The 13396-nt window shown below is 51.7% G+C and overlaps 4 protein-coding genes and 1 non-coding gene across 5 annotated transcripts; 1 reads left to right on the top strand and 4 right to left on the bottom strand.

Moving 5' to 3' along the window:
* The first annotated feature begins 1286 nt into the window (after positions 1 to 1286).
* Z519_06555 lies at positions 1287 to 1390 on the top strand. The gene has a single exon. It is a non-coding gene; the product is annotated as a tRNA-Leu (tRNA).
* An 890-nt stretch (positions 1391 to 2280) lies between these two features.
* On the bottom strand, positions 2281 to 4177 carry Z519_06554 (uncharacterized protein; the record flags this gene model as incomplete). Its single annotated transcript, XM_016764294.1, has 5 exons — positions 2281 to 3100; positions 3156 to 3298; positions 3401 to 3657; positions 3716 to 3890; positions 3995 to 4177. The coding sequence occupies 5 exons, from the start codon at positions 4175 to 4177 to the stop codon at positions 2281 to 2283; spliced, it is 1578 nt and encodes a 525-aa protein (XP_016619376.1).
* A 721-nt stretch (positions 4178 to 4898) lies between these two features.
* Positions 4899 to 5437, bottom strand: Z519_06553 (uncharacterized protein; the record flags this gene model as incomplete). Its single annotated transcript, XM_016764293.1, has 2 exons — positions 4899 to 5120; positions 5183 to 5437. 2 exons carry the CDS (start codon positions 5435 to 5437, stop codon positions 4899 to 4901), a joined length of 477 nt encoding a protein of 158 aa, XP_016619375.1.
* A 3322-nt stretch (positions 5438 to 8759) lies between these two features.
* Z519_06552 (uncharacterized protein) lies at positions 8760 to 10427 on the bottom strand (the record flags this gene model as incomplete). Its single annotated transcript, XM_016764292.1, has 1 exon — positions 8760 to 10427. The coding sequence occupies one exon, from the start codon at positions 10425 to 10427 to the stop codon at positions 8760 to 8762; it is 1668 nt and encodes a 555-aa protein (XP_016619374.1).
* A 385-nt stretch (positions 10428 to 10812) lies between these two features.
* Z519_06551 (uncharacterized protein) lies at positions 10813 to 12357 on the bottom strand (the record flags this gene model as incomplete). Its single annotated transcript, XM_016764291.1, has 1 exon — positions 10813 to 12357. One exon carries the CDS (start codon positions 12355 to 12357, stop codon positions 10813 to 10815), a length of 1545 nt encoding a protein of 514 aa, XP_016619373.1.
* Between the last annotated feature and the right edge of the window lie 1039 nt (positions 12358 to 13396).

The following is a 13396-nucleotide window of genomic DNA, read 5'->3' as shown; positions in this document are numbered from 1 at the left end:
GCATCGCATGGAGAGGCACGGAACAGTTATTATGATCTCACCTCAATCCAACATACACTGGACAAGTAATTAAGACCTGTCTATTTCGTATTCGGCATGGAGTCAGCCTTGCCTTTTCCCATCAGGCTGACTCGCCTATCCGTCAGGCACTGGTGCCAATATGTCCAATGGGAGGAACCTCGCTTCTCCTCTGGACGCAACAAAGCTGGCATTAATATCCATTGTAAACGCCAGATTGCAGTCGAGTGTGCCTTGCGCATGTGCCATGATAGGTCTTCTTGTCTGTTGGCAGATTGTGATTGGCTCTTAACGTGTCGATGTTGAAATACGAATACGCAGGGCGAATGCGAAGCACGAGACCACAATCCGGCGGAAGAATTGTTGTTCCGCCACGCTGCTTGCATGGCTCTAGAGTACCTAGTAGAAAGCTACCCGACCTTCTGGAGATAGGCTATTGCGAGGCGACTATCGTGCTCGCCTTCTGTTATACGCGAGCTTCCACGCTCTTGTGGCAAGCTCCGGTTGCGCGGTGCGGGTAGTCGTAAAGGCATTGTCCTGCCTCATTTTCAAAGCAAATACGGACTGGATGACACGGGAGCCTGTTTCAAGAGCAGTAACGGACACGGTGATCTGCTGATGACAATGTCCGAAACAGACTGAGAAGTTCTAGGTTCATTATACCTAGTACTGCTTCGAGGCCTGGTCTAGCGTTTCTTCGAGGCGCTTCCGGTACTCAGGTCACTTGAGCCATCGGAAAAGACGTGATGATGTGATGAATGTCGATCACCTCGGATGCTAAAGGCCAGTTGCCAGTTCACCCACCAACTAACAAGGGCCCATTTGTTCCCGAGTCATCGAGAATGACCATGCACGTTTGAGCCGTAGCGTCTCGACCGAGCATCAGATCTCGCGTAAAGTGTCGGCATGAACAGACCATGGCTCTCAGGAGACCAGATGCTTCTCGCCCTTGGGGGGTTGACATTCAAGTCTGCATTGGCCGGTGCTATGCCTTTATGGGGACAGGAGTCCTCGTCACATAATCTGTGACAAAACTTGCCTTAGTAGTCTCGGGGCGCTGGACACTTCAAAGCAATGATAAATCTACTCGGAGTTTATGTGGGTGCTCATTAAATGCCAAGTCGCGCTCTAGACCGATTTACGCTTAGCGAGCGACTTAGCACTCACATTTTGTCCTCGCGTAAGCGATATGCGGGGATAACTCTTCTTATATTCAAATTGTAAAATTCCCTTCAACAATTGCCTGTTGTGTAGCAGCAGATCAACCTGGAGAGATGGCCGAGCTTGGTTATGGCGTCAGGTTAAGGCTACAGCCTTGACACTACGTTTCCTGATGGGGCAACCCGCGTGGGTTCGAATCCCACTCTCTTCATTTTTGCCTACCCTTTTTTTTTGCAGCTTTTGTCAGAGAAATAGTCCCGCAAGACAAGGTGTTTTCCTAACCGTTGTGTGGTCTTCTTCACGTGTGTGGTGCCAAGCCGCCAGTAGTTAGAGTCGTTCGTAATCCCGAGTTCCTTCACGAATAATATTTTTCTTCTTCAGGATTAACGGCTTCATTTGGCGACAGCAATGATTTCACCCTCACGACCGGTGAGCTGGGGAAGAACAAGGGCGGCGTCAGCTAAGGAGGAGATATTTCCTGGACAGGGGTCAGGCGCGTGCAGATTTCCCCAAACCTTGGCAATACTTCCAGAAACGTTGCCATTCTGCGATCAGCTCCCAACCTCTTTCATGAAGGGATGGGAAACATCGCGCCGAAAAAAGAATCTAGGATTTGACTGTCCATTTTGAGGCTCATGGTCCTATAGGGATTTCGCTGTTACCGAGATTTTTGTTTTTCCACTGTCGACCATGAATTGAATGTAGTGTCTCCACGAACTGCCCCTGGATTGGCCTTTCACTATATATACCCCAGCGTTTGAGCCGACTTAGAAGAGGTCTTCAAAGACCCTGAGCGGATCCGATCGATTTATAATGTCTGCGGCGCCTGTACCGCTAAAAAGAGATCTCTTTCGTCTCTGCTGCAGTGCTGAAGTGTGACAATATCCCAGGAACATGCTTGACCAACCGGCTTCCATCTGCAAGATCTGTCTGTCTAACTTGCGCTAGACGGTATCCCTACTTGGTATATTTCTTCGGAATCCCCGGGGCTCGCAGTGCGACTTTCAGCTGTGGCCTAATGTTGCCCGTCATGGTCCGTGCGAGAACAGTCCGAAGTCCGATTGAGCTCCGAATGCATTCAACCATCCACTTGTATCACCATCACGGGGAAGAAAGTATTATGTTGTCGGACTCTGCATTTGATTGCATGTCGGCCAAAGTTTCGGTGTAATTGGCCGCAGAGCCCGATCTTGCAGACCGTTCTGGCAACGCGGCCTCCTTCGACGGCATCAGTTCGTGAAGCGTCAACATGGGTTTGATCGCGCCAATCCAGTCGTCGTATGAATACGTAACCGCAAAATGTATCCTTGTTTGGAGGATATGGCCGAACAGGTAGTGTGGCGTGCCAAAGGTGGCGCTGTGGAAGACTAGCACGACGTAATAAAGTAGACCAATATCCTTGTCCCACAGGTTGTCCAGATCGGTTTTGTGGAGTGCGTCTCGGATGTCTTGAAGTATTGACGTGCCTTTAGCCACTAACCGCCAATGTCTGTTGCTTTCAACTGATCGAATTAGGAGGACAGAGGTCAGTCTGCAGGCCTCGTAGACGTAATCGGTGGAGCATGGTAGATCGGGTATCTTTGAGGACGGCATGGCCAGTATGCGCTGGCACAAAGACATCGATATCAATGTGTCAGCGGTCAGTTGCTGTTGCGCCGAGCAGGGATCTCGCCGAGTCCAGATCTTGACCACCGATTGCATCATCTGCACCAGCAATCGGAGATGATCTCTCCTCAGAAATGGGAACGGGTCTTCGCTAGGGTCTATCCTTCCATCGTAAAAGGGCGAATAGAGTTCTGGATCAGCCTGAATCCGTGAATGCCATTTGTCTTCGAAAACGTGCTCATATTCCTTGAGAAGAGTTTGTGGATTTGCTGGGGTAGCGAGGCCAGGTATGGGTATGCGGCATCGTCTCGATATCCTGTGCTGGGGAGTGAGCATTGGTCAATTGGCCTAACTAGTTTTCATATGCTCACGCAATCATCGTGATGATCCTCAGAACATCCTTGCAAAATCTCGATTCTTCAAACATGTGCAGCCTAACTGCTTCTCTAATGAGCACTGCGTAAGCGTTCCGGTGCGTAACGTATTCCTCTGCCCCTGCCAGCTCTCCACGCACCTAAAAGGTCAGCCTAGCCTGATTCCATTACCTTCTTCATAAGCTTTGTCACCTATGCTTGTAACCTTGAGCACGTGGAAAAGGCTTCTAATTCTGACTTACTAAAGCGCATGTTGCAAGGCAAGCGATGGCAGAGATGCAGCTGATGATCGCAAGTGGGGAATGCTGCTGGATAAGAATTCGAACGCGTCGCATGGCTTCCAACTTCAAAGCAGTGGTGGTAGGCGACGTCGATTTCGAGCTCAGACCGTCGAGATGGACCGAACACATGAGTAGCATGGCCGTGAAGAAGGTGCTGTTTTTAGCTCCTTCAGGCCAGACGCTCTGTTGCATCCCTTTCTGGTTATACACTATGAAGACTAGACACGATATTAGTGGGCCAAAATCGGGAATCGCGCCCATGAATACTGGAAGTACAGGAATCGTAGAGGTAGAGTTGGAAAGGGCCAAGGTTACCATTATGTTTGATCTCGTCCAGTATCCCGGGTATGCGTTCTTCTATCGGGAGCTGTGGGAGAGAGTGGAAAGGATCGAACTGAGAGCCAAAGAGTATATTACCAGCGCCATTGCGACGACGTCGCGGCAGTAATACCTGATACTACAGGATTAGCTAAGCGGCCTTGCATTGGGCTTTGGAGCCAACAGGCAGTCGTAATAGGTGCTGGAGTTGTCTCCTGCACGAGGAAATAGACATACCTGGCCATTCTGTCGTCTCGTCCTGTGCAGTTCTCGCGTAGTATGTGCTCTTATTTGGCTGATGCCGGCCTTGTCGAGAGCACCATCTGCTCCCATTAACACGAACTCGAATCCAGAAATAACGACCGGCTTCTTCTTTGTGGCACCCCACTTGCTGGCAGGTTGATCATGATCGCTAGACATGCTTGTGCAAACACCAGATGCGGATAAGGTGGGATGTACGTGCCGCTCAAGGTTCAACTCTCGACGGTGTGCTGGCTTCACAACCACCCCTCTTGCGACTTAAGAGTTTGCTGCCGACACGGCTGGTGGGATTGAAGATGCGACGTGCCCAAGAATACGTCCGTGACGACTGACCCCTGCTCAGAGAAGTGAGCAACAAGCAATCGAGGTGTTCGTGAATTAGAGACGACTGTGGCACAACTGTCCCATGCTGAGAAGAGCCCTCGGGCCTTGCGGGGTGCTTAAACCGCCATCTCACTATGTGGCTGGGTGCCACCGAGGTGCCAGTCATCCCACTGATGACTAACGCTCAAGAGGCCAACATGTTATCCGACGCGGAGGAATTCATCCAATGGATGCTTGCTAGCCACAGTCTGAGAGGTACGTTCTATCTCCACCTCGAGCGGGCTCTTACACCACCTTTTACCGTATCGGGGAGAATCGTCGGAATGAATCTCAGAAGTCCCCCGATCGCTGCAGCCCGGCCTCGATGGGTATGCTGAGGCGCCATACTCCCATTGTCATTTTGTAGGGATAGATAATGAACGATCCACGTAGCAGGGCTTCGAGGTTAGTGTTGACGTGATTAGCTGTATATATATGTATACATATAGGTTTGGCCTCCTCATTCTAGGAGAAGGGTCATATCTAGTGTGACAGATAAACCTCAGTCCCCAAGGACCTATGTAGACTGTACCGACACCAATAACTCCTGAAACGTTCTGAGGAGACGCTCATGTTCACGACTGAGGCTTTTATATAGTCGTTCAAAATGATCTTTCTTTCCGGTAGCTTCTTCCAATTCTTCTTGCAGGGAGCGCAGCTTGGAGTGTGCGTCTGTTAAAGCTTGCTGCTGGCGAACGCGGAAAGCTCTTTGAGCTGCGCGGTTCTGCGCCTTCCGTCTCTGTGAGGAGGAGCGTCAGTCCATTTCAGTTCTGAAAAAACCCACCATTGCTTAAAACTGACCTCGTTCCGGGTTGCGATAGTGCTAACGGGCTCGAAGGATGCAAGCACGCACTCTGGGCTGCTCGGTGTGCCGTTACCCTGATCTGGTACGCTCATCATCGGGAAGGCGCCGTACTTCAGATCGGGCTGATCCAGGCAAGGCACGCTGTTCGAGTGACCGGCAATGTCCACGTCTTGAGGTCCTCCGAAACGCCTGACAGTGTCATGAGCAGACTGAAGAAATTCCACGGTCGGGTTATTGATGTTCGCGAACATGGTGCCAGGCGACATTTCACCCTGGGAGGAGGAGCAAACAGATATTGCGGGACTGGTGCCATCGAGCGCATAAAATTTCGGACAAGTGCCGCACTGACAGGGGCCGAATCGGCCCTTTGGTAGCGGCAGAGGTTCGATTGTATGTGATAGCGCTGATGATGTTGGTCCTTGTTGGGATGGGCAACCTCTAGTGCAGGCCATTTGAGTTGCCGTGCCAATGGATCACTTGACTGACTGCTTGCTTCGACTCGTGCGCCTCGGTATCGACTCCTCGTGGTACAGTGTCAACTTCCCCGGCTGAATTTGCGCTCGATGGGTAGTTGGCCTTGATCCTTAGCTTCAATTAGGGACAGCACAGCAGCAATCAGCCTTAGAGACGCACAGCAAGCACCTACGAAGAAATAGAAGAAGGTGGCCGTTATTAACGGACCCAGGGATAATGATCCCTGAGTGTCTCTCTGCCGGAATGTGGCAGTCGAGTGAATCGTCTGGGTAGGAAGGAGCCTCAAGAATAAAGGACTGCATCTCGATGGCTGTAAAGAGCTTAAGTTTTTTTTCCGACGGCAACGTCTTTCCGTATTGTTGCCATGTGCTTTTTCAGGGTCCGGTACAAAGGCGTTGAACAGTTTTCGTCAGGTGGGAACGATCAAGCAATTAGATAGACGGACTCATGCAGATCAGGCCACTAAGTCGTCAAGTTCAGGCACCCTCAGCACCCGTCAACCCTCGTGGCGCCTAATCCGCGGCTGTAACGTGGGAGAAATCCCATTCACGAGTTCGTCGACCGTTGAGGAAGATTACCATATACCACGGATCCCATATCTGATTCGTGCTGATCACGGAGACTTCCGTCTGGTATTCAGCCTCGAAGGAGTTGACGGCATTGGCCAGTTGCCTTCCCCCGCGTTCCGTCAGTCGCCTAGCACCTCGAACCGAGTAGGCATGAAACTTGCTGCTATGCGGGTATCATCCCGCAATGCTTGCTTTGGAAAATGCAACATTTCCCCTTCGGAAATTTGTACTCGGTGCATCGTAGATGATATAGCTCTTTTCCAATATAAATATTTATATGCGATTCCAGGGCGTATATGGCTTGCTCATCGGTATACCCACTATAAAGCCCTGGCCGGGTCTCACTAACCTCGGAAGTTGAATCCCTGTGCAGTCAAGGTTATGCCCTGTTCCCGCAGCCTTGCGGACATCCCGCTCATTCCAACGACATGTAGACCGTGTGTTGAGGTCTGAGCGCCAGCAACTTTCTGACCGAGTCCGCCGTGGCCGCTCTTGCTGTCCTTTCGCACTAGGCCGAGAACGGAGTTTGCAATATAATCAACTTGATTGGGTAATCAGGCTTGGGGTGATACCATCGAGCTGGTCGCGCTTGAGAAGCAAACATGAGGAGCAGGGCGCTTACCCGCCACAAATTTCCTTGAATGTCCACGAGAGTGTCGTTTCGAGCATTAACGGTACCGGTTGTGTAAGACTACCCATTCTCCCAGGGCCGAATGGAAGCTCTGTTGTTGGTTCAGTTTTCGATTTGTCCTCCCCTGACCGTCATCAAGATTCGGGACCGTTAATTTGTGGTCTGTCACGAGAATCGGCAAAGTTGATTGTCATGCCACTGGGAGAAACTGCACATTCTTCCGGGAGTTCTAGGCCAAAGTTCTAGGCTAGAGCTCCGCTTGGCAGCGCCGGAACCCTCTTGTTTGACAAGCCAGCAACCGCGTCGAGGGACAAGATCTGGCACTGAAACGAGGTTGGTCCTCCGCTTAGTCAATGGATCGCATTTGCCATGTAAGCAAAAGCTGCAAGGCTGGCAGAAGGCGAGACCATTAGACAAGTTCACGTGGCGCCCAATCGCAGTCTATAACGTCTTTTCACGCCGCATTCGACCAATCGCCTCGTGCAAGATTGCCCACTCTTATTGGCTTGCTATTTCGTACTCCAGTTTGCACATTTTGGGCAGGTGGTGGTACCATCCGGACTCAAACAGGCTTCAAGAGACACAGATGAAACGGTAATATGATGCTGGCGCAACCTCGGTGGTCGAGTATTCTGGAGAGTTGCATTCAACAGCCTTTCAACGCGGTGATATATGTCCTTCGTGCATCCCCCGCCGGGTCCATCTCCGTAAAGAAGGAACGGTGTTCGACGATACCTCAGATTCGTACATAGTTCGGTGTTGGACCTCATCCTCCGTTGCGCGGCAGTATGGTTGGTTGAAATATTGGACACATGGCGGATTAACGGCTCTGAGAGTTGCTCATTAGGTGAACCAGAACCGACACCTAAGACATGGGATCGGTGGGTACGCTATCCGGCGACCAAAATGCTGCAACCGTATCATCAAGAACAATATCAATGTGGAGAAGCTCTTGAAGGGTACCATGAGGTTTCTTTGATATTGCCATCAAGATACCACCAATTCCTTGCCGAGATTTATGCCAGAAGCATGTAGGAACTGACTGTCTCGAACCCAATGAGGGAAAAAGGGTACGTTAGACCGCGCATCTTGTGGCAATTTTCCGGCAATCCTGGTTCTTTTGGCTGGTTGTTGAGCGCATGTTTCGCCCGCACCACGTCAAGACAAGCTGGGCAGGCGCGAACCCTCTGAGACGAAGCGCCGGAAACTGTCTATGAGGCAGGATTGCCTACATATCCATCCCGGCGACCTGAAAGAATTGCCGGTGTCAGTCCGCTGAGACCTTCTCGGCCACCGAACCCGAGTCAGCTCAACGTTTCTGTAGCGAATGTTGAGGGCAGTGTTTGTTCTGCCTTGATCGCGTACCCCGAATGGTATCCGTCGCCCATGCGGATGTCCCCCCAATCAACTGGATGTCCGCGATCAAAATCTCGCACAATCTCCCGCATCCGCGAATCCAGCGGCAAATCTTCGTCACATGTAAACACTGGTAAAGAGTGCTCTACCGATTGCTCCGTAAGTATTTTGCTGTCACCTTTTCGACAATGCTGGCACCTAATCCGCGCGTACGACAAACCCGGAAGTGTTCATTTGGTCCAGCCCCTTGGATCGTTTGCAGACAGCGTCTGCAATCCAAATAGTCTCCTACAGATGCACATGATTCCTTTCATACCGAGAAACGAGGGGGGTATCTGCTTGCTATCAGACTGTTGACGAATTGAGTCCATGGTATGGTGCCGCAGCCATCCCCAATACACCATCACAGAGTTCATGTTAACTTGCGGGGAGGGAAATAAGAACTGGGATGGCTCTGTTTTGAGAGGGTCCCGGTGAACCGCCGGTCTAATATTTGAGACGAGAATGCTGGCTCCCAACCACCATCAGTGTCTGGAGTCTTGCTCAGCCATACAGCACCTCACACACGCCACCGATAGGCACATCCATAACTGCATCTGTTCCCTCATTCCAAACGAGCTTCCAATGCGGGTGTGTCGGGTAAGCTCCTTGCGTCTGATAGTCGTGCTGGCTTTGAGTTAATTGTGTAGTTGTCGGGATGAAAGGATATGTTGAAGGGTAGTGATATGCGAATGGCGTTGGCCGGCTGCTGTGGAGGGAAGACGCTGCGGCATGAGAAGATGGAGAAATTTCATATCCCCATGCCCGCATGTCTGATTGCGAAGCATAATCGGCACTTGGTCGAGAGGACTTCCGCTTTCCTTTGTCTTTTGACCGATGAGCGCCTTCGATTCCAGCCTTGGGGTGCTTTCTTCCTTTCCCGCTCTTTGCTCTTGCGTTCTCCATGTCCCGCTCAAGTCTGACCCGCTCTTCTAGCTCCTTCACCAATCTTTTGCTGCCCCCCTTTCTCACTCGTCCCGACTCATCGAGGATAGCCACATTTGCGGCGCCGTCAACCATACATTCCAGACTCGTCAGCGGAAGAGTCAGATATTCGACGTTATAACTCAAGAGGGCGACGTAGATGAAAATAAGTAGCATGACGATCCAGGCGGGTATGGCGAGAGACCACCATCGATTTGGGTAATAGGTAATCCCTAGAGCGTGAAGGAAAGGAGACGGGAGATAAGACCAGAGGATGTAAATCAGAAAGGCGAGGGTCGAAGCCAAGTACAAAACGAAGCCGTAGTACTCATATGTAGGCACTTTGGGTGATGTTGGCGGTACTGGATGTGCGCGTCGAGCTGAATGAGCGACAGCGGCTTCAGTGTCGTTGGGGGTTTCCACATCGGAGCTGTCAGGTGTGGTTGGACGAGTTGAGGCAGTGGAGCGATTCAATAAGGAGGGAGGGCGGAGCAGAGAAGTTAGGCTGGGAGATGGTGGCAGAGGAGTTGGTGGCCGATTGTAGAAGGGAGGATAGAGTGGCGGAGGGGGCGGAGGCGGGAGGGCGGTCGTTGATTGCGAGGTGTGAAGTCCGTCCCTTGGATGCTGAGGTTGGGATTGCACTGATGTCTGAGAGAGCGTTGGACGAGCAGGCAATGAACGCACACGCGACAATGATTCTAGCCTCTCCGAAGCCGACGGAAGGGGCTCTCCCGGTCCTGCTGCACCGTTTTGATCCTGCTGCCCTTCTTCGTTGTAGTCCTTGGGAGAGACTGGTTCTCCTTCCGCCTGAACTTCGTCTCCTTCCTCGTCTGATTCCGAAGATTGCTGGCGAGAATAGTGTGACTCAAAGTCGTCGTCGTCCAAGGTCACACCTGCGACATCGACGTCATTCCCGTCCTGTTCGAGTGCAGGCTCTTCCGATGGTGAGAGTCTCTCCTCCGGGGTAAGAGTGTCCATGTCTCCATCTTCGCTCTCTTCCTTTTCTTCGGCACCGAGCTCAAATGCGGCTGCAGCTCGAGTCTGCTGAGGACTTGGTGTTGGCGTCGCGATGTCGCGGTCAGGTATGATCGTGCGAGGACCCGTTGGAGTGCGTTGATCACTAGGGACCAGAGCAGTCGGAGAGGGCAGGTTCTCCAGGTATGGCCGCAGGGTGGGCGGGAGAGAATCCGAGGTTGAGTAGGGACGTGGACCCAGAGCAGGCGATGCTCCTCTGCTCTGGGGTGGCATCTCCAGACTCTCAGAGACTAAGAGTTGACGTGGACCGTACCAGCCTTGACCAGTTCAAGAGTAATTACCCAGTAACCCGAAAGTGGAGGTGGCCTCAACGAGACTGAGAATCACGTGAGAAGGAGGAACGAGGCTGACTATCCCCGGCTCGGACCAATACATCAACAGGACAAAGAATTTGAGTCAACAGTTCGAAACAATGATATTCTCGTCCCTCTGGCGAGTGCGATGATATTTCAAACATTAAACTGTCCTCGAATAGCACTATACTTTTATACAATATCGCTAATAAGATCCAATTCGTAACTTCGTCAAAAAGCGCGCTCGCTCTTGTGCCCTGTGAATGCTGAACTCCGAATTTCTTGTTTCCGACTGGTCAATCCTATTACCTTTGTGCGAATCCGAATCCATCAACACTCCGCAGCCCTAACCCTATATGACCTCCACTACTCGGTGTCCTGGTCGAAGTAAATGAGCCGGCACTACTTTTACCAGTCCGAGGAGAAGGTAGAGGGGGAGTGGGGAATTTAGATAAATCAAGCGCCTGTGATTTTTTGGGGGTCATCAGACCTGGGTTGGTTGGTATTGGAACATCGTGCTTGGTCGTAATCTTGCCCAGTCCTTTAATTGCTTGTCCGATACTCTCACTTCGTCTCCGTAGAGCGGAGAAAGATTTCTTTCTCTGCATGACTGGTCTGGTCGCCAAGGGATCTGAACCATCTTCATCCGCCGGAGGAGTCGGGAGCGATGGTAGCGCCGTCATGTTGGAGTTGGCCGTCCCCAGCATTGACGTTGAGGCATTCTGAGACGTGAGCGGGCGTGTGACAGAAGAAAGGTTGCTCGAACTTGTCGATGCGGCAGGATGTCTCATAAGTGAATAGGCATCCACTGCATGTGTACTTGCAGTGGAAGGTCTACTTATATGACTTGAAGGCCGAGACAACGATTGTGTGTGTGGCACAGGTGTAGTCGCAGACGTGGGCGTTTTGATGAAGCTCTTAATACTGCTCATGCGTGCGTGACTGAGTGCCGTCGACAATCGCGGCATACCCGACTTCCTGTCGGCTTTGGACCTGGTTGGCTCCTTGGTTGACAACGGGAGCGATTCTTGACTGGCATTGGCTATGCGCTCGAAAGCATTCTCGGGTAGGCTTGGGACTTCGAACAGAGTAGCTTCCGCGGCTGGAAATCCAGAATGGACACTGCTCATCGACTGGCATTTACTCGGTCGTTCCGATGGTTGCGGCACGGTTTGCGATGGGGGACTCTGCATAGAGGCCGTCCTTCGCTTACCTCGGTGTGAAACGCTAACAATTGAAATAAGGGAAGGCCGAGATTTTGGTTGCTGGTAAGAGATCGGCGTGGCCGTTTCGATGGGCGAAAACGTTTCGTCGTTGTCGAATTCAGGACTGAGCGTTTCTGACAGTGGAGACTCGAGAACTGCAGAGTAGCGGTCGTATCTGAAGTCGGACCAGGACGCCAGGGAAGCTTGGAGGAGGGGTTTCGGAGAAGCTGACACGACGACACGATGCTCGTCTCCTTCCATTTGCTGAAGAACCTCCTCTTCATCTGGTATCTGTATTTTGAGACCTGCAACTCGGTCCACTTCAGGTGAGCCTCGTTTGTCAAAACAAGCTTTGCTCTGAGCCATTTCATCGGGCGTCCAAATGCTCCTGTCGGAAGGTGTCTCCACGGACGACTCCCGATCGAAACGTCCAGTTTCCATGTCGACCTCGTCTGGCGAGTCCACTCTATCAAGCCCATCCGCGGTGTCGGAAAGATGCTCCGCCATATGGTCAAATATCAAAATCCTCCTCTTGTGCTCTGCGAGTTTCTCTCGATCTAGCGCCTGCTGCTGTTGTCGCTCTTGGAACTTTTTCCTTCTGGCAGAGGCAGAGGCCATCTTTCGGTCTTTAAGGACCTGGTCCATCGCGGTTGAGGCTGTGAGGCTCGTGGAGGGTGTATGCAGGCCGGAGGATGCAAGAAACAAAATGTTACGGGAACTCGTGCATGGAACGAACGGGCAACAAAAATCTGGAGAAGGCTGGCGAGGTTCCTGGGAGGGCCTGGCTGCTGGAGGCAGCTGTCACCTGGAACTCTGAAAGTAGCCGAGTCTGTTTGATGGCATTGAGGCTGCGACAGGGTTTTCAAATGGAACGGGGACAACCCGGACACAGAGATCGGGCCATGGTACGACTGGGACAGAGCCAGATTTTCAAGCCTTGCCCGCTTCGTTGGTCGACGTGAGCAAAAGAGACAAGCGTAAGCCACAAAGGACCACTCGTACTAAAAATGAGAGCGGTCGACCAGGATTTTGACGAGAAAACCAAAATGCCCGACCCAATAAAGAGAGTTGGTTGATACCTGATAGAGGATAAAGGACAACTCTATCTCGCAGACGACAAAGCCGGAGAAAAAAGGACGGCGATGATCAGGTTCTCCAACCGAGAGTGAGATTGCAGGAAGCTAGGATGTCAGCCCATAGACCAGCACGAGCCAGGCCAAACAAGAGACTTGTCCTCGGGGTTTTGATGAAGATTGTCAGAGGTTGCTGCAAGTTCGAGGGGAAGTGGAGCAAACGGGAAGTCTGGTGGAAGACCAACGTTTCATCGCCGACACACACTGCAACGAATATGGGGGCTCATGGGCTCACCTAGCGTCAGCAAGCCACGGAGAATTGCCGAATCGGAATAGTATGAGAGCTTTGCGGCTGGATTCTTTGCGCTTTTTTTTCTTTTTCTCCTGGGTCTGGGGCATAGGAACAGTGTCTAGAGATAGGATATATTGGTTTTCTGGCGTGGTGATACTGACCGGCCAATTGAGAATGTGGAGAGTGGACGGCGGCACCCGCACAGTGATCGGCCCTTTCGGCTAGCAAGGAGAAAACGTCAAGAAGAAATCGAGATTCCCTAGTCCTTGTACGTACACTGGCCACGCCATTCCGGGGAAAGCGCCAGGTACCAAAACAG

Source organism: Cladophialophora bantiana, assembly GCF_000835475.1.
Source record: "Cladophialophora bantiana CBS 173.52 unplaced genomic scaffold supercont1.9, whole genome shotgun sequence".
NCBI classification, from domain to species: Eukaryota; Fungi; Ascomycota; class Eurotiomycetes; order Chaetothyriales; family Herpotrichiellaceae; genus Cladophialophora; species Cladophialophora bantiana.
Note: the sequence above shows the minus strand (reverse complement) of the source record. Positions and strands in the feature narration are given on the sequence as shown.